Genomic DNA, 27,500 nt, shown 5'->3' on the forward strand with positions numbered 1-27,500 from the left:
CGATGCCGTTGCATGAATAGTTTAAAATGGCTTAAGTGGTTAATCAGAGTAATCGATTTAGTCGAATCTATTACAAAAACGTTCACTCGTTAATATATTACTAAAATAAATAAATGATCCAAAAACATGTGCTTCTCGATTATCTGATTAACCGAAAAAGCTATCGATAGTTGCAGCCATAGTAGAGAGCAAGTGGGAGATGATTGGACATGATAACACACACATCATCACATCGTGAGCTGTGGAGTTGGTGATGATGGGTGTGAGGTATTTAAGTCCAGTGTAGGAATATGAAATAAACAAATAAATAAGCAAAGTGTGGCTTTTACAAGGCATAACATCTTTATTGTTATACACAGAACTTCATCTCCAAAGACTTTGCACAAATCAGTGGGGTAACATTAACTTTGAGATATCAAAAAGTCTCCCACTTATCCTTGTTACCTTGCAAAATACTCAAACAAGTACACCTGCGTTTCACATCCCCCAAATGGTAAGTACATTACAACCAATTAGAAATAAAATATATTTATATATTTTTTATAACTGTCCAACGTTACCATATATGCATTACATTACCAATTACAAACAAGTTATGCTCATTGTCAAAATACAGGTGTGCAAATTGTTAGAAAAATACCAGCTCATACCAGATTCTGGATTGTGCTCTGTAAAAATCCTTACAAATAGTATATAATCTATATAGAAATGTCTCCAACATGCAATGTTGCATTTCAAAAAAATATTTCATAAACTGGCTGTCTGTTCGACCCGTCCTGTGTGGTTGCAGTCTCCACCATACTCATGAAAACAGGGAAAAACTAATACAAATAAAAATAATAAAAAAGGGTCTGAAACTGTTTTGAAGCCGTACAGTATTAGCACAGTACAGTACAGTAGCTAACTCCAACACTCACATCATTCAATGATTTTGTCTAGGCTTGGAAGTATTATGGTCTGCCCTGCTGTTTCTATTTCACATTATGAATAATAATAATGACTGAAAAAAACACATATTCCAATAACTTATACTATCTGGACAATTTGCAGCTATCTCATTGACAAAATAAGCAGTCGCCAAACATTTCTTCTTCTTTTTTTTTAACGCTACAAACCATATAAACAAGTCATATTTTGAACTGAATTATATGGCAAGACAACCTAGCCATTTTGAAGCCCTTTTCGTGGTGATCAATGCTCAAAACGACACATGTACACGTTATGTATCATTTGTACAATAAATAGTTAAACTTAGAGATGATAATGAACATTTCTCATAAATAAACCACCTTCAAATAAAATAAACCCACTGTACCTGCAACAAAGACTACAGACAGTTGCGACGAAGTGGCATTTCAGCCACTTAAGCGCTAGATATACTCCAATCGCACGACGAATAGAGAAAATAGGCCATCTACGAGCTCATAGATTGCCGATTTTAGCTATTTCCAAAGAAATTTGAGAAAATATTTTAAACATTTTGAAACTTTCCAAAAGTCTCGCCTATAATGACATGTCCAAAATGGGGACACATGGGGTTGAAAGCGACTAAGCAGGATTTGGATGATGGCAACAGTCAGATCCCCGTGCACCCCCCTCCCCCCCCCCCCCGCCCCGTCCCCACGCAACAAAATTAAGACAAGGATGTCATCTCTCAAGAGGTGTCTTCCCTCTCTTCCTCGTCTTCTTTTCTCTGAGGTAAACAGTAGTATACTGTCAAAAGTTTTCTTTTAAAGGCATCTCTCCTGACCCCTTATTAGGTGCCACATTCTCCCCCGTAAGCCTCAACCTGAATAAATTCAATACCCAAGTTCCACAAACTGAGACTCCAACCTACACCAGTCTCACAGGCAGTGGTGGACAGTAACTAAGTACATTTACTTGAGTATTAGTTTTTTTTTTCCTGCATATTTTCACTCTTTGTAGTGTACTTTTGACTCCACTACATTTCTAGGGGAAAAGGTACATTATGAATTAATTAACCACTTATAAGCCATGTTTCTAATCTAGTTAGAGTAGCAGATCTACAAGCTCAACAAGTTTTTCTATTTTCACTTTTTCCGAAGTTTATTTGAATTTCTGGGGCAACATTTAACATTTTTAATACAGCAATGCATTGATATTTAAAACAATGGACTTTGTAATTTCTACTTTTGAATACTTAAATCATTTTTAAAAGCATGTACTTTTGAATACTTAAGTATTTTTTATTTAATATTTTCTTTTATCAAGTACTCCAGTACTTAAAATCAAGCACAAATTTGACTGAGCAACTTTCACTTGTAGTTGAGTAATATTTGACCAGGAGGAGTAAAGGAGTCAAGTGCTGGGGTTGAGTACTTCGTCCACCACTGCTCACAGGCATTCGAGCAGGGTTCACATCCCCTCCAACAGAAAGCAGGCGTTTAACTTGCTTTACTTTACTCTTCACAGCTTTGTGGTTGTACCGTCACACTGGATCCAGAGAAGAGAACATAAAAGAGGAACCTGCCAATGAAATCTCATGCAAAGTAGTCTAGGCATGTGCTGCGATAACATCAAAGTAGTTCTCGTTTTTTTTTTCTCTCGATTTTTAATAAATAACATCATCAATAAGACATTTGTTGCTTCACGCTTCACTATACAGAGCTTAGCTGGCGCTTACATTGTGAACTTCCCTCACAGCAAGTTACCATGCCAACTGTCAATCAACGCTCTCTGTCCAATTCTAAAGTCTAAATGACGTCTGTGGTATGACAAAATAAATGCAACATATAGACTTTTTGCAACGGTGCAATGATTTTGGCAAAAATACAATAATCCTTCTTTTAAAAAAATAAAACATATTGCACTTTCAATAAAATTAGTTTGTAATTCTTGAATTACAATTTACAACCATATATTCTTTCTTCTTCTTTTTTTTTTTTACTAGAAATGAAATAAATTGAGAAAATCTTTTCCAAATAAAAAGGGAAAAACAAAAACTAATTTATGGATCAATACTGAGTTTGTTATAAGAAAGGTTTTCCTTTTCAAATATAAGTCTATGACTGCAGGTATACCAACATTCAGAGAACAACAATGAACAAAGAAAATCCTACAGTAAAAACAAACAAACAAAACTGTACCATGCATGGGGACTGTTTCAAAGCATTGTGTCCTGGATTCCTGTAGTTAGACAGAGCGAGAGTGTGGAAGGAGCTGCAATGGTGATTGGGTAATATAGTAAGACTGGCTAGTGGCCGTGCTAGCACTGACTGCTAGCTAGCATCGGTCGTGTCCAGTTTCCTGTAGCGAGTGTAGTGTGAACCCATGGAGGGGGGTGTGTGGGGGGTAAGGGGGGGGGGGGGTGGGCTCAGAACGCCAGAGCACGCTCCCACTGCGACACAGTCCCCTGGACGACGCGCGTGCTCACATCTCCCCATCAAAACGTCAAGATGGCAAAATAGAAAGGCAGCTGTTCGCTCCCGTCATCTAAAAGTGCATCTCCACACTCTTCTTCCAGTACAGTCAGTCAGTCAGTCAGTCAGTCAGCAGCACCGCTATCTCTGCCAACAAGGCAGAGGGAGTGGCAGGAGCTGCAGAGACCAGTGCTTGGGTCAGCACACGTGTGGGTTTCAATTTCTTTCTTCCTTTTTTTCTTCCTTTTTTTACCCCTGCTGCGTATGTGTTTGCTTTTTTGCTTTTTTTTTCATCTTATTATTATTTTTTTGTTTTGTTTCTCCCTAGACACAACGGTTCACTTCAGCTTTGCCTTTCACAGAGGCCAAACGAGTGCTAAATCATTGGGCTGGGGCTTGTGAAGGCCTGTGACAGGGTGGTGGGTGTTAGTGATGGCTTTCTCCCGATTTGTCGTGGGCGTCACGTTGATTCCCTAAACACCTTTGGCTGCCTCCGGGTCTGACTGGCGCCATTTTGATTTTTCAAAGGCCAGCGACAGAACTCTACCAGTTACCATGGTTTCACTGTCTGGAACACAAAAGGGTTAGTGTGTCACATTCAGAAATGTTGTGTATGGAATGTGAATGTTTAAAGAAGTGCTTCACCCCATTTTCAACCATATCTTCAATTCATATAATTGGTCCTTAGTAGTGCTTATTATAAAATGGCACAATGTCCGTCTACTCCCTCAGCATCTCAATGGTGTGCTAAGGACAGTTCAGAAACCTGCCTACCAATGACATCAGTGATGGGGATTCCAAGCTAATAGAAACTACAGCCTTTCTCTTTCTGGAAAGTTATCATGCTGAAAAGCCATTGTTCTTGCAATAACCCAAAAAATATGAAATTTGTTTGAAATGACCAAAACCTGGCTACCGATGATGTCACAGGTAGTTAGGTTTCTGAACTGTCCACAGCCCTTCTCTGAGACACAGATCAAGTACACAGAAATGGTAGCAACTTATAATGAACATAGTGAGGACCAACTACAGTATATGAAGATGGGTGAAGTGGTCTTTTAAATTAGGGAAATTATGTGAATAAACTCACCTGAGTAACAGCATCATCATGTCAGGAAGTGGACAAATATTATGGCAAGGCCAATATTCAACAGCATCACCATAGCAACAAGGAGTGAGTTAGGACCCTGCAACACATGGCACCGTGATATGAGAAATAATGACATGGACCACATTAACATGAAAAATGATGACATGGACCACACTAACATTAAACATGTATTTCTAGGCTTTTAAATCGACAAGGATTGCTGGCCTAGCGGTCAGGGCACTTAGGCTCTAATGCAGCCTGACCTGCCGTGGGTTCAAGTCCCGTTCCTGACGACCTTTGGTGCGTATCACTCTCCGTCTCTCTCTCCTTGTTTCCTGTCTGTCTCCACTAAATCTTATCAATAAAGGCATAAAGGCCCAAAAAATATAAAAAAGAGGAGAAAAACTGTTTTATTTATACTTGGTTGTGCGACTGTGCTGCACCATGTTGGTGTTTTTTCACTTTAAAATCAATTCTTTTCGGCAAGTGACATGGTCATAATGCTAAAGCAGTGGTTCTCATAAGTGAGGTCCGGGTACCCTCAGGGTTCCCTGTGGGGGGGGGTTCCAAATCGACCCTTACCGGCATGAGTGCCAGAGCCAAGAGTGTACAAATGGAACCAAATGGTTCCATTTGTACAGTAAGGCTCCAGGCCTTACCACCACATACTGTACTTACTGTGTCCTCTGCCAAACTGTCCGCAATCTCCATGCTGGATTTCTTTGAATCCATGAGGCTCTTTGGCTTGAGGGAATCCTGCTTCCTGAGTTTGGGCTCGTTCTTGCCGTCCCGTATGGAGGGCGCCTTGGGAGTGGGGATACCGTAGGACTTCTGGGGAGCCGGGGGCATGCGAGCCAGGGCCAGTTGGCTCGGTTCTTCTTCTGGGTCGTCCTCGGGTTCCGGTGGCGGGGCTATCTTTGCGGTCTTGACATAGTAACTGTGGTACTGAGTGTGGAGCTGGCCGTTGGCCGGCATCTGTGGAGGGTGCACTAAGGCGGGCACAGAGGTGGGCGCCGGGGCACGCTCCGGGGCTTTCGTAGGTTTAGGTGGCGCCTCCTCTTGGTGAGGGGGGGCTCTGTTGGTTTCGTTGAAGGAGGGCTTCTCCTCTTTGCTTGCCTTATGGGAGTGCCTTTCTTCTTTGCTGACCTTGCGACTGGGCTTCTCCTCTTTGCTCGCCTTATGGGAGTGCCTTTCTTCTTTGCTGGTTTTGCGGCTGATGCTGTTGGCGAGCAGGCCTTTCTTTTTAGAGTGGGGCGAAGGGGGAGGTGACGACTGTGCGGGGCTGGTTGCCGGCGGGGAGACGGGAGGGGTGGTACCTTTGCGGTAAAAGTGTGGAGAATCTTTGGACTCTTCTTCCTTCTTCTCAACAGGAACCTCCTTAACCTCCATGGGTTCCATGAACTGTTGGTTGATATAGTCAGGCCCTGCAGAGGCGAGGGAGAGGACATATATTAATACAGTACATAATACACTAATAGAGGAAAGTGTCTATGTATCTAATGGTTAGAGAACAAAAGAGCAAATACAGTACACCTCTTCTACTCTCGTCATGTAATGAGAATATAATAAATATACAGGGCCACCAATATTGAAACAGCCTATCCTCTGAGGCTCAGATGACACAGGAGATTACTGAACTCTGAACAAATGCCAAGTCTAATCTGTAATCTCCAACATCCGAGAACTCAGATTAGGAGAAGAGAGAGCTATGTGATGTTGACTGCTGCTGCCTGGAGAGGTCTGTTACGAACTACGTTTATACCAGAACAGGCCCCGTATGGTAATGTTGAAACAATGCAACAATGTTCATCATTGTATAATAATGTATCTGCCATATCAGAGAGAGAGAGAGAAAGAGGAAAAAGAAAGTGTGTGTGTGTGTGTGTGTGTGTGTGTGTGTGTGTGTGTGTGTGTGTGTGTGTGTGTGTGTGTGTGTGTGTGTGTGTGTGTGTGTGTGTGTGTGTGTGTGTGTGTGTGTGTGTGTGTGTATGTGTGTGCGTGTGTGTGTAAGAAAGATAGATTAATTTATGCATTGTCACAGCAACTGTCTCACAAAGGAAAGCTCCTCTGTGGTCATGTCTCTATCATCACTGGCTCCCTTCATCAGCCCCTTGTTTTCTTAGAAAGGCGCTTTGTTACTGTCTATCCATTATTCTCAAAACCCTCATCAACCAACACGGCTCACTATAAGAGTGCTTGATCCCAAGGTGCACTGATGCTTCTTTTATTTCATTCTCTGCTTTGATCCCCAAAGCAATCTGCCGAAGCTCCTGGAACTGCTCTCTCTCTCTCTCTCTCTAAATCTCAATTCACAGCAACATGTAACTGTGAGGAAAACAAATGCTTTTTTTCCTTTGTTTTGTTCTGTATTCATTAATATTTATTAGATACAATAGGCTGACTGTCTGTCATTTTGTTGTTCCATTTTTGCCACTTGTCACTGCTAAATCATACGGCATGTCAAAGTGACTCAGTCGACTGACAATACAGCTTTGTCTGTGGAACTGGATTGGAATTGGATGGTTGCATCAGATCGTATGCAGTCCTAGTGCAACAGACAACTGGGTCAATTGGGAAAATGTTAGACATTTTTAATTAAAGATAAGGAAAAGCAAAACATCTTAAGGCACCATCGATAATCATTTGTTATACAGCCAAGGCACGAGTGAAGTCAACAGACCATCATTCCATGGACAATTCTAGTCTCCTCTAGGAAGCCTCATGCTAACTTCAAGTTGGGAAGGGAACAAGTACATCCAATCCCAAATCTACATAAACAGTCTTAACAAAAAAATCCTTTGGGCTCAATGCTCATAAGCCCAAACAATTTCCCGGCTGCCGGGCATTCCTAAATGGTTTCATAACCACCATAGCCAAGAAGACCTACTACAAAGAGGTGGGAGATGCTGGAATATCTCTGAGGCTTAAGCAATCTTGTGAGGCCAATTTCACACCATAACTCGATAAGAGTTGGGGCTTCATTGGAGGGTCTGACCAGTTTCACTCTGTTTGTGGACAGATTCTTCTCGGGGGCTCCAGGCATTTTCTGGATGGTTACACTTATACGCACGCACGCACGCACGCACGCACGCACGCACGCACGCACGCACACACACACACACACACACACACACACACACACACACACACACACACACACACACACACACACACACACACACACACACACACACACACACACACACACACACACACACACACACACACACACACACACACACACACACTGCAGCATTGGCAGCCAGTCAAAACTACTTAAAACTACACTACTGCAGACATTTTAAACCCCACAAAACCACCGACTTAATGCAATCCCACAAGTGTTTGATCTAACCTACATCTGTTGTTTATCATCATTTACACGAAGGCTTTATGTGCGTTTAATTTTTGCTGTGTAGATACATAGATCCCATCATAAAGACGGACTATATTTTAATTTAAAGTGCAGAGGAATGCTGACCAGGCAGTGATTAGTCCCTATGTTCTGGATGGAACTCAATTACCCCAGACAGTACGGTGCTTCTTTCATCAGATCTACTCGGTAGAGTCTGCAGTCCTACCAAAGAGGGTGATCTAAATAGGTCTTATATCAGTCAGCGAACCAAGAATAACGTAATGACTCAGCCCGTATAAACACCGTTCTGTACATACAGTACAATCTGAAACCCATCAAACGTCAGCACTTAAGATGACCATGTGCAGAATTCGAAGCGATGAGGCTCGCACATAAATCTTGATGTGATATGATGATAAGATAAAGACACTGTAATGCTGTATGCCATTGGTTCTATGCCAGGGGTCCTTGGGGTACATGGGGGTCCCCAGCAAAATGTGTTAATATAGCGTCATTCGAACCACTTTAACCATTTTTTATACTTTGGCTATTAGAAAATAGCAGATATACAAGCACATACTGTAGCGTGGCACCGAGTGCCGCGCTATGAGCTTGTAGATCTGCTAAAATATTTTTGAGATGGGGGAGTCCGCTGCCAAATACACATCATTTTAGGGGTCCTTGACATGAAAAAGTTTGAGAATCATTGCTGTATACGATATTATATGATAACCACACTATCACGTTAAAGGGATAGTTTACCCCCAAAATGACTTTTTTTCTATCGATTAGTCACCCCATGGAGACTTGAATTCATGGATATTTTTTTGTTTTTGTTGCATTCCTAAGCCAATAATTTGATGACCGGCGGACCGGAAGGCAGCGGTTCCGGTAGTAGGAGACACAAAGGAGACTCTTTGTGTCTCCTACCGGAACCGCTGCCTGCATCAAATTATTGGCTTAGGAATGCAACAAAAAATATCCATGAATTCAAGTCTCCATGGGGTGACTAATCGATAGAAAAAAAGTAATTTTGGGTGTGAACTATCCCTTTAATGCTTGCCATCTGTCATCTCCCTCTGTCCTCTCTCTCTTGCCTTGCTCTCTGTCTCTGACTCCTCTATTACCTCATCACTGTCTCCATGGCATCAGTACAGTAGAGTACAAGCTTTTGTTATAGCTGCAGATGTAGGCCCTGTTCATGTCAAACACTTTCAACCTGGTGTCCCTATTCTGAGCATTTGTGACGCATTTTGAGCTCGTAGATCGGCTGTTTTTCGCTATTCCTTAAATAGGCCTTAAGTGGTTAATCCACGGCACATTATTTACGCTTCAGGGCACTCTTAATGGGCACACATTACACCCTTACAAAACCTGTGTGCGCGTGTGTGTGTGTGTGTGTGTGTGTGTGTGTGTGTGTGTGTGTGTGTGTGTGTGTGTGTGTGTGTGTGTGACCATTTTCATGGTCCTCAAAAAAGAAATGATTGTTTTATGGTTTAAAAAATATTTTATAAAGATAGGTTTACAACAAGAAAAATATTCAGGTTAGGTTTAGGGGTTGGGGTTCGAGTTTTCCCTATTTTATACTTTATTTGTGCCGCGATATCACACACTGAAAAATAGCATCTGATAGCATAGATCTGCAAATAGCATAGATCTGCTATTTTTCGGTTTTAGGCTTAGATTTACGGTTAAAAATGCCCAATGTTTTTTTAAATGGCATTAATAAAATCGCCGTCCTAAAATGTTGAGGTCCTCGCAAGTATAGTAATGCAAACATGTCTGTGTGTGTGTGTGTGTGTGTGTGTGTGTGTGTGTGTGTGTGTGTGTGTGTGTGTGTGTGTGTGTGTGCATGTGTGTGCGTGTGTGCGCCGTGTACATGTACATGTACATGTATGCATGTATGTGAATGGGGGTGGGAGAGTGTGGAGTACACACCAGGCGGTTATCACATCTGTTGCCATCGTGAATGAGCCGGTGTCACGCTGACCATGAACTTAAGAGGGACATAGTTTTTTTAACATGAAAATGACAAATGAGACAGACACAAGACACCTGTCTTACCTGCTGCCCACATACAAAATAAAAGGAAGACAGGCGACATTATATACCGCCGCTGTCAAGTTTCATAATAATGTAAAGCAACTGACAGTCAAAGACAGACCCAAGGCTGCTGCGACACGAATAACAGTACATAATAAGTAATAGGCTTACATGTGTTTACACGCTTGTAATATGCACCATGCAGCTTGCAGTGACAGAAATATACAGTACCTAAGGGTAGCTGTGTGCTTAAACGTTTCATAACTACGACAGTGCTGCATGGACATGTCAGGAAATTATTACACATGCTCCAAGCGGTATAGTGATAACTGATAAACTATGCTAACATGCAGTGGTGGACAGTGTCAAAGTACATTTAATTGAGTACTGTACTTAATGGACAATTCAGCCATTTTCAGATAATTGGTCCTCACTAATGCTCATGATAATATGGTACCATTTCTTTCTACTCAGTCTGTGTCTGAGAGGAGGGCTGAGGACACTTCAGACTTTTTTTGTTCAAGCAATTATTATACATTTTTTTGTATTAATGTGAGAGCAATGGCTTCCATTATAGCATACTAACTTTCCAGGAATAGAAAGCCTACAGTTTCTATTAGCTTGGATTCCCCATTGATGATGTCACTGGTAGGTGGGTTTCTTAACAGACCACCGGGCCTCCTCTGAGACACAGACCGAGTAGACAAAAATTGTACTATATTTGGTACACTGATACTTGGAGTACTTTAAGTACATTTTTTCCCTTTTTTTTGCAGGCACATGACTTTCACTCTGCTACATTTCAAATAGAAATATTTTGTACTTTTGATACTGAAGACCTATTTTAAATATATAGCAGATCTACAAGCTCACAATACGTCGCGGTGAGACACGCTATTTTCACTAATTTAGAAAAAAAAAATATATATATTGTAAATGTTCAAAATTTCAATACAGCAATGTGTATATATTTACTTGAGTATATACTTTGTCCACCACTGCTAACATGAGATGAGATAAGACTTGATCGTGAAGAGGAATTTGGTCATTACATTTGTCTGTGTATTCAGTTCTCTCCTTTCTCTGCAGGGATATATTTAATGTAAGATGCATGACTCAATTAACAGGTTTTATGCTTTCCTATCTCGCCGTCCTACTCACATGGCCAGATGGACGGGGGAGCTGTCATTGTTTGGCCATGTTACATGCACTACCTTCACTCTCACACATACTGTACACACACACACACACAACACAAAAACACGAGCACACCCTCACAAACACGTGTGAACGCATGTGCGCGCTGCCGCACACACACAAAACTATGTCCCACACTTTGCCTGCCAATAACCGTGAGCTCTGTGTTCATAATGAATCTGACTGATTGTTGTCCTTCTGTTCTTTATTTTCTGAGAAGGAAAGCAAGGACAGTAACCTGGAAGGGCTCTTTCACATGCAATGACATGTGATTGAGGGTGATATGGCTATACTGTGACACCGGAAGACTTAAACCAGGTATTTATGAGTCAGTGGTTTTATTTCAGCTTACCCAAGTGGAATGAACCCACTTTGGGGATGTGCTGTGCCATCTGGTTGGCATTAACTCTGAGAGCGATACCCTTTTTGACAAGTAAGACTAATGAAATCAGTCACTGAGAAAGAAAATCAACATAAAAAACATACAGTAAATTAATCATAAGCCTATTGAATGAAATGATTATGATAAAGTGTTCATAGTTTTGGAATGAGTTTTGACTTTTATTTGGACTTGTTGTATAACTTGAAACATTCTTGCCAGCTGCTGTCTCCTTAACCTTGCTCCATTAAATAGCCAAGATTTGCCTCTGAATATAAAGCAGCACCTGTTCACGTCCGACTTTGGCACTGACAGGTCCAGGCATTTACGGTGCCACCTGGTCTGAGTGTACCTTGACTTGGGTCAGATAGGGTTGGGGGGGGGGGGGGGGGCGAGAGCCCCACTGGGGCCTCTCTTCTCCACCGCAGGAAGGTGGGGGTCCAGAGCTGAAGGAAGGGACAGCTGCTCCACGTCAGCCCTGTTGGAGGCGAGAGAGCCGAGAGAGAGGGAGCCCAGAGAGGAGCTATGCGACCTCTCAGTGCGCAGGGATTTCAGTTATGCCTCCATTGGACCCCAGCGACCACACGTCGACTCCAAGTATAGCCCCGATTAACGTCACGCTATTGGCCACGCCCCTAAAACCCCCACGCTGACCCCCTCCAGGGTGCTGCGTGCGAACCAATCATAAAGGTCAGTCTCCTTTTTCCTGGTGACCCCCCCCCCCCACTTCACTTTTTGAACTTCACATGCCCAATCTGGGTGATAATCTGCCATGAGTCTGAAATGTCAATTACAAACAACAAGGGGTTTAGGCTCTGGGTTGTTCCCCTGGAGGAGTTGTTGTATTGCTGTTGGTATGGGAGTAAGTGGGAATATTTTCACTGTAGACGTAGACATTGAGGAAGCACAGGAGATCAGAGCGGGGAATGTGGCTCAAAGTTCATTTCGATTGGAGGGCACTGGATTAGAATGGCTCCCCTCCTGCAATTGAAGAGTTTGAAAAGTTGACCTCAGCCCTTTTTAACACTGGAAATGATGAGATGCTCCGGACATGCTGTCAATCTACACCCACAGTCAAAATCACATTATCATAAGGTCATGGAGTAAAAAATGGTATTCTGTGGGGAGTTTCATGTAAGTATGTCACTGGTGGTATTTACTAAGCCTGGAAGCTGAAATGGGTCGACCTGTAAATAGGGGACCTCATTTACACACAAAAATGTCTGCCAAAGAACAACCCACAACCCATTAACAGACCAAGAAGTAGGCTACTCCTTAATCCCCAAAAACTTTCGTAATGTTTGCAAGTAATTTTTTTCTCTCCATGAAATAAGTATGAAGGACTTGAGTGTTTTACAGTCGACTCTACTGTTTTCGGCGTGGCTTACCGGCCTCGTTTACACAACTGAATGTCTAAAGAGGACATCTCATCATCCTACGTTGCGTAATAGTATGACATAGGCTGATCTTTCATTCATTGATGTGACTTATAAGGCAAGGACACTGTCCCGACTCTCTCTCTCGCACACACGCACACGCACACACACACACACACACACACACACACACACACACACACACACACACACACACACACACACACACACACACACACACACAAACACAAACACACACACACACAAACACACACACACACACACACACACACATGTAAACCTGGAGCTCACCAGGCCTGCCAAGCATGACCGCCTTTTTCCACAACACACAAACAGCAGGCGGATCCTGGCCCCGTCCGGTCATCCTCTCCGTGTCCGAGAACAGGGACACACACGCTTGAATGGCTCCCATTGTCAATCTATTAGTCACCCACTATTTCGTGGTGTCTTTTGGCGAACGCCCAAGGCCGACGAGATCATAGGCCTAAATATAGTATGCCCAGTGGTGGATGCTGGCTCTGGGTACAGTGCACCACAGCGTTGTGTAGGTACAGAGAACACTGACATGGATCCATGCACTGCATAATACTGTTAAGAGCAACTTGGTGTGTTCCTGTACAACCTTATTTGAAGTGGTATAGAGAAGGGAAAAGAAGTGGCGTTTCTGATGGTTCTAAGACACTATACTAGGCATGATGGAGAACACATGCTGTGCTTTTAAAGACCAGCTGAAATGAAGAATATGTTTTTCCACATTTTTAGAGCATTTGCAGACATAGTAAACAATAGATGACATTTCTTTTTTTTTTAAATGCTATTTTTGTGTATTTTTTATATCAAAAGTCCCTACAAGTCCATTCTTAATGACTTCCTGTCAAACAAAAGCATAACGTGTTATTATATCAGCAGGTACTAACCAATTTCAACCAATAAAACGATGCCTGGCACTTGTCTATTCCATAGCTCAATGGTCATTGCCTCTTCCACACGGAGCTGATGCTAGACAGTAGACACTATAGGTCGGTGATACTCTGTTAAATCTAAGCAACCGGACGGTGTGTTACAAACTTTCTCTTTTCAAACTTAAACAGTAGACACAAATTTGTTTCGGAAAACATTTAAGGTGAGAAATAGGCAGTACAATAACAAACTTGATTGGGCACTGCCTTGTTGTAGTGCACAACGCAGTTTAGATCGCAGAGTTTAGACCCCATAGCCCGAGGGGACAGCTGCACGCTGTATGGAGTATGGAGGTTGAACCTGAGCTGGAAAACTCCAAGCGCCCCCATCACTGTGATTGGCTGAGACACACCCAGCCCTTGTTTCACTAGGAATTGTGTCACGATATTGTGGCAAAAAGTCATTCCATCTGGTCTTTAAAGAGGGTAAATGGTCAGTCCTTGTCCCTTCATAGTTTATCATCACCACCATCTCAATTTAATTTAATTGAGCAGGAAAGCTGAGAAGGTAGGCACAGGAGGAGCAATTTGTAAACCGGTTTTGAAAATTGCTATAAAAAGAAAGTTATTATCTCCTACTTCAGTCCACTTTCTTCACCATCTTTCCTGTTCTTTCTAAACGGCCCCCAGATCCCCCTTTTGTAAGTCGCTCTGGATAAGTCTGCTAAATGGCTACATCTTCAATTGTAATGGCTTCAAAATTTTCAACGTCATCAGAAAAAACAGAGACAGACAGATGCTTTGAAAAGTTACATGATGAGTGGTTGTAATTGTGTTCCAGTTCACAGGGGAGAGGTGAGTAGATTGTAATGTGCCATTCAAATGATTGCTTCCCTGTCACTGAACCATCTTATGGTGGCATTTAGGGGGAGATCTCAGATAGCTCCCGGCAATTGAGAAATTACGAAGATACTCAACTTATATTTTCTATCAGACATAGTTTGCTTCAATTTAAACAGTTCCATAGGCTACATCTATCTAGATACAGGTTTGCCAGGATACAGTATATTCATATGTAGATCTAACGTGCTCCGACCACAAAATGGCCACCACTGCTATGCCCTATTGCAATCTTTGGGGTGGTGCCTGGAGGCGGTGGTATTGGTTGCCCAGTCAGACACCATAGTCTTTTCATTTCTATTGGCTCGACACCTTATTGGATTTAATTGGTGATTGGCTATCCCTCCTACACACAAACACTGGGTTGTTGGGAAGCTTAAGAAGTAGAAATACTAGATTTGATAGAAGTCTGCCACGTTTGGACCACTTGGACATTGGAAATCCCTGCTAGAGACATTGGCACACATTACTACAAACAAATTATTTCACAATGAGTAATACATTGTTTTATGTATGTATGTTTGTATGTTTTTTGCATTTAAAAAGCAAATGAAAATATTTCTATATATATATAAAGGATGACTGTATCTGTTTATATTCTTATGCATGTTAACTGTACCAAATGTAATGCTGACTAGGCTACAGAATGTTTAATTACTGGGGACTTTTAAGTAACGTTTTGCACGATCCCTGACCTTTTGTTCTATCCCTGACCCTAGCCATGATGACCTGAGCTCCTTGACCAAATGTTATGGAGTCCTTTCAGGCATTCCACTGTAAAACTCAACTTACCTTGTAAATCAACTAAATAGAGCCCAGCTGAAACCCAACCCTCTCAGCTACTGTGTATAGTGTGTGCAATTCTCTCGACAGCATGTGAAACCTCCAACAGAAACATAGTGTGCATTACTGCAGCAAATCAGGGGCCTTTATGTGCAACACTAATACAAAAGCATTGCAGAAGATCTTCTAAAAACACTGTTTTAAAGCAAATAGAAAATATAATTTCTCCCCCTAATTCAGTGGTTCTTAAACATTTTTATGTCAGGACCCCTAAAGTGATATGTATCCGGACAGTGGACCCCCATAAGAGAAGATTTGTGTAAAAAAAAATCAAAAACTAGTCCATAGCCGGGGATGTGTGCACTCTGGAAATATTTTATATTGGAATGAGTAATGTGACTGCACCTCGTTAAGACTTTGATGAGACAGGGGTTATGAGTTGGTGTCACATTAGCTCTGTATTGAATTACTACAGTACTACCTTAAGTCAGTCCACCTTAAGGGCAGGTTAGCTCATTTCATTAGCTTGTTAACTCTGTGACATCGTGTCTGTAGAAATATGTTGGGTTTTAACCACAAACAGAGCCCATTGATATCAGCAAGGCAATTGGGAAGATTTGCTAGAGAAGTACTGGTCAAGGACGCAGTGGATGCACATTTAGTCACTGACAAACAAAACGGTACTCTCGTTCTCTCGGTCTGTGACACTCCTTTGAAATGAACAGACACACTTGACTCAGGTTGTGCACACTCCCAGTGCATTGATGGCATGTTAACAACCATCATTAATTGTGAATTGAGCAAGAAGGTGTTACCCGATTTGAATCCTACAATGGCATGGTTGTGTGTAACAACCCGTCATTTACCTGATGAGAGAAGTTCATGTTTATGTTTTATCAGCCAAACTATTTGTGCTAAGTAATAACATGACGTTCATTCGAACACTGGATGTGTCAACCTGCGTGCGAGTGCTATGGAAAATGATATCCAAAGTGGTCCTCCGCTCATAAAATGCTGTGTGTGTACAGTATGTATGTGGACACGGCTCGTAAATGAAAGTCCTTTATAACTTTTCAGCTGTGAGGCAGGTCTGCCTGTGCAGTGCTGCTGTTGTCTCGGCGGCTACTGATCCCAATCCCATAGCCTGCGGGTACACCGTAACCAGCCCATGACCGTAATAGTGACAACAGATCCCATAGACCGAAGTCGGAATCTCTGTTGTTTACACATAAACAGCGAACATTTTGAGAAACGTGAAAAACAGTCATCGTGGTTGTGTGCATATGCTAATGGTCAATGCCTGTGCACACGTTCAGAGCAATTGCTCAACCCACTGAGGAGAACCATGCGGGACAGAGAGTGTGACAGAGAGTGTGACTGACTGACTGACGGACAGAGGTCTCCTTGATATATAGGATGTCCAAGACCTTTCAAAATGTTTTAAAATAGCAGATCTACAAGCTCACAATGTGTTCAAAAGTCAAAAGTTGTGAGCTTGGACCCAAGTTATTAGCTTGTGGATCTTGTGGATGTTTTTCTTTTGCTCGGGGCGCAAAAATGTTTTTCCACGCACATTCTCAGACGTCCTGCTGTGGCCAGCTTTGGCGAGAACAGTCGTGCGCAAACCTGCGTGTAAAATGAAAGCGTGCGAGCGACACGTTTAATTTTTGGTGGGTTCCCAGTGTAACTGTTTAAACTGTTCCTCATTTTGCTGCGGACCCCCTGGAAGTTGGAACCCTCTCAAGGACCCCTGGGGCTTCCCGGACCCCACTTTGAGAAACACTGCCCTAAACTATGAAATCCATGTTGCCATGTTTAAGCAAGTACTGTGTCTGAAAGCCTATACAACAGGCCTTTGAGAGGGAATACAAGGCCTCTGTCCAGAATACAGTACACACAGCTCCAAACTGGCTCTGGTTTTTCCAAAGCAGAAACACAGTCCTTCATTGTAGTCTTAGAAATCGCCCTCAATAGCACCGGTCTTCGATTACACTCCTTGAGCACCAAACCCTGGGCTTTTCCTGCACACATTATAACAAACTCATTACAGAGGCTATTCCAAGACACAGCCTTGGACCGTGAACACAACTCTGAAAATGTCAATGCTACGCAAACATCGTTATTCATTAGAAACTATCAAGAAGTTCAACGCATAAAAGCGATGCTTCAACTAAATGTGTTTATGGAGAAAATTACTTGCTTGAGGAAGCCCGAGGCAGACGGGTTGGAAATGGGGCTTTATGACAACAGTGAAAGGATTTTAGACCCTGCACAGTAAAATCCTCAGTGTTAATTTAACTCTGAGAATGTAATCCAAAGGTAGCAATAAGGATCCATTTGGGTACATGTACTCTAGGGGGACTATCATCCACAATACAGTATCAAGTACTGCCACTTCGTTTCTTGAAGGATTATGTATTTATTTACTTAGACAGCGCAAAGAAGAGCAAAGAGAAGGACTGATGTGCATGGTCACCAGTGACATTGCGTGTACATGGTCACTGTATGAACCAACAGCAACTGAGCCCACCTCAACACTTTACGGAAGTGTTTTATAAGCATGAGACCCAGAGAATTGCTTGGAGTACCTTCTGGCCACGAGGGATTGAATTTCTACTACCAGAGTGGGTTCAGCTGACCTTTGTGTCCCTCAAGCCATTAAACCTGTAGCGAGGTTGCTCTTTCAGTGACTTTATGGGGGAAGAGCGGTGGCCTTGTATGTGTTTACCATGCAGGTATATTGCACATGGCATGACAGAGAGAGAGAGAGGGAGCGAGAAAGAAAGAAAGAGAGAGAGAGTAATGTGGGAATGTAAACGGTGGTGTTGTTAAACGAGAGCCTGTACTGTACATATGGGGGCAGAGGTTAGCTGTCAAGCCCTACAGTATAGTTTATGCACGTAACCAGATAGCCTGGTAAACCATCCCGGTCATGTGTCTTCTGCAGACCGGTCTGGCCCCAAGCGCTGGGTTTTGCAGAAACCAAAAAAGTGGAAGAGCCAATCAGCGTCTGCGCTCAGGGCCCCTGTGATTGACAGACACCGATTGTCTCTTCCACCTTTTGGTTTCTGCAAAACGCCCACACAGCGCTTTCATGGGGCCAGACCGGTCTGCAGAAGACACATGATAATGTGATAAACGCTCACCAGGATGGTTTACCAGGCTAGTAACCAGAGTCCATGAAGCCACAACCAGCTCCGTATCTGAATGCTATGTATGTGCACACACTGGTCCAGCTCCGTATCTGTATGCTATGTATGAACACACACTGGTCCAGCCTCCAGAAGCGGCCACCAACGGGCCACTATTGACGTGTTAAGAGTTGACAAACCTCTGTTGTGTATGTGCTGCGCAGTGGTGGACAGTAACTATTAAAGTACATTTACTTGAGTACTGTTTAACTTCATGGTTCTCAAACATTTTTATATCAAGGATCCCCAAATTGATACAGTATGTATTTGTTTGGGGACCCCCATCTGAATTTTTTTTTTGCCAGGGACCCCCAGAAGAGAAGATTTATGTTAAAAACTGTTCAAGATTATTACAATCTTCCCCAAACATTTAGATATTTTGCAGACATCTTCAAAAATAGCAGATGTACAAGCTTGCAGCGAGGCATGAAGTGATGAGCTGTGAGCTTGTATAGATCTGCTATTTTTGAACAGTCAACATATAAATGGATAAAGTGGTTAAAACGATTGTGATGCTATGTTAACTACTTTTGCTGGGGACCCCCTGGAACCCCTCAAAGGACCCCTGGGGGTCCCCGGACACCGCTTTGAGAATCACTGCTGTACTTAACTGTAAATTTGTTGAGTATCTGAACGCTATTTCTATTTTTGGATACTTGACTTTCACCCCACTGTATTTCAAAGACAAAAGTTGTACTTTGGTCCACCTCTAGGTGTGTACTGTATGTTCTGTGCTGCTGAAGGTTATACCTGGCTGGTGGAAGTTGGGGGCCAGCTCAAAAGCGACCGCTCTGGCGATTTCAGAGTCCTGTATGGCAGCGATGGCCGCCTGCTCTGCAGCCTCGCTCTTTGTCCTGGCATGGCTCGTTCTGCAGAGGGAAAAAAACAACAACAACAACAAACATGAGCTGCAGCCTGCAGGCACAACACACAACATGAACAACAAACAATACTGTATACAGCAGTGATTCTCGACCCTTTCTGGATCAGGGTCCACCCATGACCACTTAAGATGGGTGGGCCGCATGCATTCTCAGAGCATGTGACCTCCATAGAAAGGAGGTGGCATTCACTGCCGACGTTTTTCCCTTTTCCCTTTTGTACATAGTGTTTTGTATTTGTTGATGACTATAAAGAATACACCACATAGAGGCACCTGGGATGTATAATCAGTGTTGTAGCCTGGGGTCGTAGTATCACATGTATTGTTGTGTTATTTTCTATGCTACTGTATGCTGATGAATTGAATACATAGGACCACAATGGAAACAAGTCCCCAGGACTTTTTTGTGTTAATATCCTTTTAGCCTTAATGTCTGACTGTACCTCGTGCTGTTTACATTTCTGACTTACTAAAGTATTCATTCAATCAATCAAATGTTCCGGCTTGGATCAATACACACATGAATAGACAATACTGTATGCATACAGTACATAGTGTGTACACCAGACTGACAAGTGTGTCACGCCAAAGCCTCTGCCCTTTCTGCACGAGTCATCGTCATTGTAAGCCTTAGTCTATGCAATTTGACCTAAATTAGCTTATATCATTCGACATCTATATCCAATATTTGTTTTGATTACATTTCCGGCAACCTGGAAATATTCGGAGCACCTCCATACTAAGTTGATCTTTTTTCCCCAATATGTAGTAGATTTGAAGAACAAGAGATGTGTTTAAACTACAGCGTCTCCACTCTGACCTGCTGCCTGACGTAACACGAGATTACTTCCGCATTTCGCACGTCCGGTTGACATCTGTTCTTTCGGATTTATTTAATCGTTTTTATCAAACCTAATCGATGTATGTCTACTACTATCTAATCTACTTTAAGCTATCTAGCTATGTGTGCTTGAATACAGTATCAATCAATCCAGAGGAACAGATGTCAACATACTGTAAGATAAGTGAAATGCGGAAGTAATCTGACCGTCATCAGCAAGTCAGAGCAGATACACTGGAGTTAAAGTTTCCTCATGACATACTGTATCAAAGGGGGAAAAAACATATTATACGGACCGTAATATGATTTAAATGTAAGGTGCTATAAAGTGACAATGTAATTCAGGGGTGCCTTGGATGAAAACGATATTTACAGGGGTGCCCTGAGCCAAAAAGGTTTGAGAACCACTGAGTTAGACGAGAGCTGCTTTCTTACATTTTTACTGTATGTACATCGATGCATTTGCACATTCACCAGCATGCTGACACGTAAACACACGCTGTACTGCCATTCGCTCAGTGCTAGGGGTGCAATAGGTAATCTGACTAATCGATTTAATGGATTATAAAAATGTATCCATCATTTAATCAAAATCTATGAATAATTTATCTCTATTTTGAACATTTCATTATAGAAAAAGGGTTACAAAACATTCAAAAATGCATTGTAAGCTTGTAGATCTGCTATTTTCACTGTTATGTTATTGAAGGACACTGTTGTGCAACTATAAAATAATGTGGCTAATCGATTCATTGATATTATGGAGAAAAAAAAGCCCCAAAAACATAAGTAAGCCTTGCCAAGCCATGTGACCCATAGGGCAGGAGCCTATCTCCATGTTTCTGTAGCGTGAGGCAGCTTGATATAAAAGTACATCCCCCAGCAATGATGTACAAGTACAGCCCCTGGACATGACGCTAGTATGTCGCAGGGACTTCAATCAATCAATCAATCCGGAGGAACAGATGTCAACAGAAGATAAGTGAAATGCGGAAGTAATCTGACATGAAGTCAGCAGGTCAGAGCAGTACTGCCATTCACTCAGCAGTGCTACAAACAAGATTAATCTTCGACTGACTCTGCATTTTTCGGTTGAGCCTTCCTTCCCTTCACCATCACAGAGATGACATCACCCACATCCCTCCCTCCTTGCGTTTTTGTCTCTCTCCTCCGTCCTTTCATCCCTCCCTCTTCCACTCTGCGCCCTTCGTCTGTTCATCTTGGGCTGCGTGTCAGTCTGTCTGCCTGCCCTCTGATGGATAACACAGCACTATGACCCCCCCCTCCTTTGTGCCTCTGTCTGAAATCCAAATCCTACTTTCTCCTCCTAAATGCAGGTCGTCGGCCCCCACAGCTGCATCCAAGCACAACACACATGTTTGTATTACTACTAGAAGTTCGGGCCGCTACGCGACCCTCACCTCTAGAGTTCGACACCTACGTGCCACTGCCGATGTGACAGATATGGCCATATATGGAGATCTGTGTGTCTGTCAGTCCTTGTCCCTGTTATTCCCATGTATGGAGATCCCTGATGTCATGAGTATAGAGTACCAAAGTCCTGACGTCACTCGTTCTTCCCCTGGGTTGCGGAAGTAATTCCTCTATGGAGAATAACATTGGGTCATCTTAGAATTGTCTCATATAAGAATTGTGGTCCAAAAATAAACAAACTGTCACGGCGATATTGCCAGGGAGGTGGCTCTGTATCGTTTATGATAGATAGACAGTCACTCATATTTGATACAGTCAGTTTCTGGCAAAAATGTAACTAATTCGGCGGAAGTAACATTAGCGTTTTCTCACCGTCAGTTGATGCTTCATATTATACATATGAGTCAATAAACAGCAAACGGCAAGCGATTTGCCTTTTAGGCTTTGTAAACTAAAATGTCAGATATGACAAATAACTCCAAAATGCAAAGAAATGACTGACAATGTTTGAAAATGTATGAACATTATTATGACGAGTGTGCAAAAATAATTGCGGATTATCTCAAATAATTTGCGACCGGGTGATTACGTAACCATTGTGACAGGACCTAATTTCTGAGTCAGGAATCAACAGTCAGGATGTTAGCTGTGTGCCTCTATAGGAAGTCAGCTGCAGCTCTGTGGGTAGTACTGGGATTAAGAGGTCCACTCCTCACTGTGCCGTAAGGTTGCACTGGCAGCCACTCTCACTGCTATATATAGAACAGTCCGTGCACAATGAGCAGCATGCCCAACACATATCTCCTTTGTAGAGCCCCAACCCGATGCGGCGATGCCACAAGTTTGAGTCCAATGCCGATCCCGACTTTTTGGAGAGTCCAAGTCAGAACACAATCGATTGAATGATCATTAAAATAAACAAAGTGTAAATACTATGGCATACCCATAGAGATATTGTTATTGTGCAATATTGGTTTGAACCATCTACAGTACATTCAACACTTGTGCAAAATGCAGGACTGAACAAGTGAGCATAAGAGAAGCAATGAAAAATGCTACCAAAACCAGTGATATGAACCACTTTTAACCTGCCATCATTAAAGCCACAAAAAAAAAAGAATATGAATGAACAAATAACTAAATTACTAAATAAAAAACTGTATATATGTTCAAAAATAGTAGAAATAGCGCATCTACAATAAGCCGATCTGCTATTTCCGCTATTAGTTGTTACAACACAGTATATATTATATTATAAGTGGTTAATGCCAAAAGGCAGAGAGGCGTAATATGTTTTGGAATCATCATGAGCTTAGCATTATCGCTGAGAGGTATTATGGGAGCACACACACAAGTTTAGAGAGGGTACGGGGGCATGACTCATTCTTGCAAATGCACGACGTGCACAGGTGCATACAGTACACAAAACACATAGAGAGCCATGAGTTACTGAGCGCTGCAGAAGGTTCTGTGTGCACTAATGACTAATGCATTAGAGCAGCGGTGGGCAACTTTGATGATGGATAGGGCCACTATATTTCCACACTCACTCCAGAGGGCCACATTGCATATACTGTCTCTCCATATTTTAACTTTTCCCGCCATTGTCACAGAAAAGTAGCAAAAATAGCCGATCTATAAGTATAATAATATATCAGTATTCCGATATTAACCTGCGGGCCGCATTAAGTGAAGGTGGGGGCCGCATGTGGCCCCCAGGCCGCCAGTTGCCCATGTATGCATTAGAGAGACAGATGATTTTTGTCCTCTCCTGCCCATCAGTCCATTCTCAAATCCCTCATTATGCAGTGCCATTAAAAGCACATAGTAAACACTGTTCTGAGGCGGCGGTGGATTAGCTTTATTACTCTGTTATGTTACTGTGCAGAGGTTCACAGCTCCGCTGTGCGGGCAGGCCTCACGCTCACAGCCTGTACTTTTAATTTTGGCAGGATATTTAAAGTATATTTTGATGCCAATACTTTTATACTTCTACTGAAGTAAATTTCGATTACCAGACTTTTACTCGTAACAGAGCATTTCTACATTTCAGTATTGATACTTTTACTTAAGTAACACACGTGAGTACTTCTTCACTGCTCACAGCTCTAAACAACAATGGAACATGAGCCTCAGCCAACCCAGTCAGTCATCATCAGCTGGAGTACCGCTGAGACGAGACCTCTATCTGGCTGCTTAACCATGTGTGTACCCCAGCATCCATATTCTGGGGGGAACATTAGCAAAAAATAGCCGATCTAAACTCTCACAACACGTTCCTGGAAGTCCAAGTACAGAGCCGACTCAAGTCTAAAGGGTTTAACAGCTTTCAACCTGGTGACCCTATTTTGGGTGTGTCATTTATAGGCAAACACTTCCAGAATGTCCAAAAAGGCAAGCTGTTCACAATTTTCAAAAGTAGCAAAAATATGAATGTGAATAAGTATAAGCTTATTAACTGTGATTCTCCATCTTCCGCTCTTGTTAAACCTCCATCCATCATTTGTGACTGTTTTTGTCTGGGAGACAGTCATCTTGCTTGTGCCCATTCTTCAGGAAAGCAGAAAAAATGGATTTCCCCTCCCAAAAAAATGAGTTAATAGCCCAGTTAGACTCTTCACATACTAGAGTATGTCTGACATACTGTACATGTCAGAGCTCGAATCGACATGTAAATATGAAATAAATGCACAAACATGTAGCTAAGATATAAGGTTATGGCTAGCAACCTCTAATTCAAGTGGTGTTTTCTCTACTTAAGAGTTTTAACATGACCTCAGTTCTATAAGCTGTAGTTTCAAAACTATTCACTCAATCTTATTAACCAATATATCATTATTTTGCTATGGTTCCCTGCTTTCATATGACATGAAAAAATGAAAATAAAAAAATGCTAGATGACTGTCTTCCAGTCGAATTTATTTTTGTTACACAACGGATCTGGAAAACTAGTGGTTGGCTTGCCGTCGAATTCGCTGTGTGCACCTTCATGCACCAGGGTGAAGCTTACTGATTTTGATGTTCTTTCGTTTAGTGCCACTGCCTCACTTATGGCTTATGTTTTCGGTTTTAAAGGCACTTTGTAGCTTTTTAATCATGGCACTTTATTTTATTTCACTTTAAAGCTTTCGGGGCTCAAAGGATATGGTTCAAATATCCAAATAACTGAAGGTCTGTTTGTGTTCAAGCGCAGCCTCCAGGCCTCTAGACTCTGTGAGTCTTCTTTTGAGCATTCCTTGCTTTCTTTTCCGATCAATGCTCCTCTTTTCTGTCGATCCTTCTCCATCTCCCTATTGACTTCCCCTCCCGTCCATCTCAATCCTTCCATCAGAGTGACCCCAAACAGACAGGCAGATGTCTCTATTTCAGACTGTACTGGTCTGTCCTTGGACTCTGAACATCCTGGTTTTTTTTGTATGCGTGTGTGACATGCCGGGACAGTGAGATATTAAAATGCATGAGCAGCCATATGCTGGGGGGGAGGGGGGGGGGGGGGGGGGGGGGCGGACAGACGGGACGCTTCCTCTCCAGAAATAAGTCCTCGCAACACCCGGAGACAAAGGACACACTCAGGCAGCTTCTGCAGACATACTTACACATGCACGCACGAGCGAACGCACACACACACACACACACACACACACACACACACACACACACACACACACACACACACACACACACACACACACACACACACACACACACACACACACACACACACACACACACACACACACACACACACACACACACACACACACACACACACACACACACACACTGAAAAGTGTGCCAAGCTTAGATAATGAATTCTTGGGAAATCTTTCAGAGCTCCTCAGTTGCCATGTTACTCACATTGTAACTGCGGAATTGTTCTCCTCACAACCTCTCAGTTTCACATAGCCTGCTCAACGTGCTGGGGTTGTTCTTATTCAAGGATGCTTTACAGGGTTTGAACCTTTGATATTCTTGTTACAGCACCACACTTGCATTATGTATAATACATACATAAGTCATGCATACATCAGTCATATATGTGTCCCCAGATTCCCCAGGCACGCACGCACACTTCTATTTCAGAAATGTGCACAAGGCAAGTGGAAGGAGGTGTGAGGTATGAGAGAACAGCACATCCGTGACATACATGTGTAGTTGTATGTGAGGGTCTTAATGGCTCCATATTTTTGGTACCACGCTAGTTCAAGTCACGCACCAGCAGAGGAAGTGACCCAGACTGTGTCACAGAGTCCCAGACAGGTCGTCTGGTGGTGGGAGGAGGTGACAGGCAGAGACGGATGAAATGGGAGGAGAGGAGTGGTACAGGAGAGAGCGGGGAAGGAGACAAAGTGTGGTGACAAAGAACGGAGAGCAGAGGGCATCAGTCCCAGAGCCGCCAACCGTTGATTACAAAACACGCACGCACGCAGTGACATTAGTGAGAAAACCCATAGTTTGCTCACTAATATCCTGAATTGTTTTTACCATGTACAAAATCAGTCCAGGGTTTCATCCCCCTACCCTCTCTAGGCCAGTTATTCTCAAACTCTTTTGGCTCAGGGCACACTTGAAATTAACCGTTTCATCCACGGCACCCCTGAAATACATTGTTAATTTTGAGAACCTTATGTCATATTACAGCACGTAAATATGTGACTCTGATGTGGGGGGGAAATTCACCAAAAACAGCCGATCTACAAGCTCAAAACATGTCATGTTGTCACCAAAAACAGCCAATCTACAAGCTCACAACGCGTCAAAGCTTGTAGATCGGCTGTTTTTGGCAAAGTGATTTGGTGCAGATTGAAAAGAACACATCAAGTAAAATGCAATTCTGTCCGGTTTCACTAAGTATAGAGGGTGATTAAACTGAAGTGATATAAATAAATTCCAAATTCCAAATAACAAAGTATTCTGTGCCACCCCTGGACTGTGGCACCCCTGGACCACCGTAGGGCGTCACGGCAACCTACGGTGCCACAGCACCCACTTTGAGAAACCCTGCTCTAGACAAACTGGACCCGAGATGACTCTGAGTCTCGGAGAGCTTTTTCCCTTCTACACCATATCTCTTCGCAAGAATATCCAATCCACAACCCTCTTGTAGATATTTAGCGTGGATATTTTGGCTAATGTTCCCCTCAGAATATGGATGCTGGGCTGGGGTTCAAGTGGTTAACTGGCTGGCCCCGGCTAACCCTAACTCTCCATAGCCATAATCACAACCACAACTAACCCTAAAGCTAACCACAATCTAACGCTAACCCTCACCACAACATTTCTATCCTTAACCCTACAAGTAAACCTAAGCATACTCTCTCTCCCCCTAACCCTATAACCCTGACTGACATTTCATGGACGCTGTTATGTACTAAGGAGTCTTCCAGAATGGTTTACTGGCACAGCACAGCTCTCATTCTTACTTGTTAGCACAAGGATCAAACCTCATAACCTTGTCAGTGTCGAAGCCAAAACTAGATTGGATTACAAAAGAGCCACAGGTCTATGCATATGATTAAGACAAGATATAGTTACTGTGTTCCATTCACGTACAGAATAATGTGAGGCTTTTAACAGCCTATTTTGCTTCATCACGTTTTTGTTGTTCAGTCAGTGACCTCTTACGACAAAGTATACTGTACATGCATTGGGTTTGAAGGGATATTTCACTTTCAAATATGTTTGGGGTCATTTTAACGGCTACTCTCTGGCTTTTGTGAACACCCCA

The 27,500-nt window shown here is 42.6% G+C and overlaps 1 protein-coding gene across 4 annotated transcripts in view; it reads right to left on the reverse strand.

The window, feature by feature from the left end:
* Positions 1-347: 347 nt before the first annotated feature.
* Positions 348-27,500, reverse strand: part of jph1a (junctophilin 1a) — a 58,856-nt gene continuing 31,703 nt past the window's right edge. For 2 of the 4 annotated variants that reach the window (XM_084048629.1, XM_084048631.1), the window contains exons 5-8: positions 19,365-19,483; positions 5,149-5,894; positions 4,471-4,567; positions 348-3,948 (exon numbers count right to left, since the gene is read on the reverse strand). In XM_084048629.1, the coding sequence (XP_083904755.1) occupies positions 4,487-4,567; positions 5,149-5,894; positions 19,365-19,483 (946 nt within the window). In that variant the 3' untranslated portion in view covers positions 348-3,948; positions 4,471-4,486. The remainder of the gene's footprint in view (positions 3,949-4,470; positions 4,568-5,148; positions 5,895-19,364; positions 19,484-27,500) is intronic. The other 2 variants (XM_084048632.1, XM_084048630.1) reach the window with 2 other exon arrangements.

Source organism: Gymnoscopelus microlampas, assembly GCF_963454915.1.
Source record: "Gymnoscopelus microlampas genome assembly, chromosome: 22".
NCBI classification, from domain to species: domain Eukaryota; kingdom Metazoa; phylum Chordata; class Actinopteri; order Myctophiformes; family Myctophidae; genus Gymnoscopelus; species Gymnoscopelus microlampas.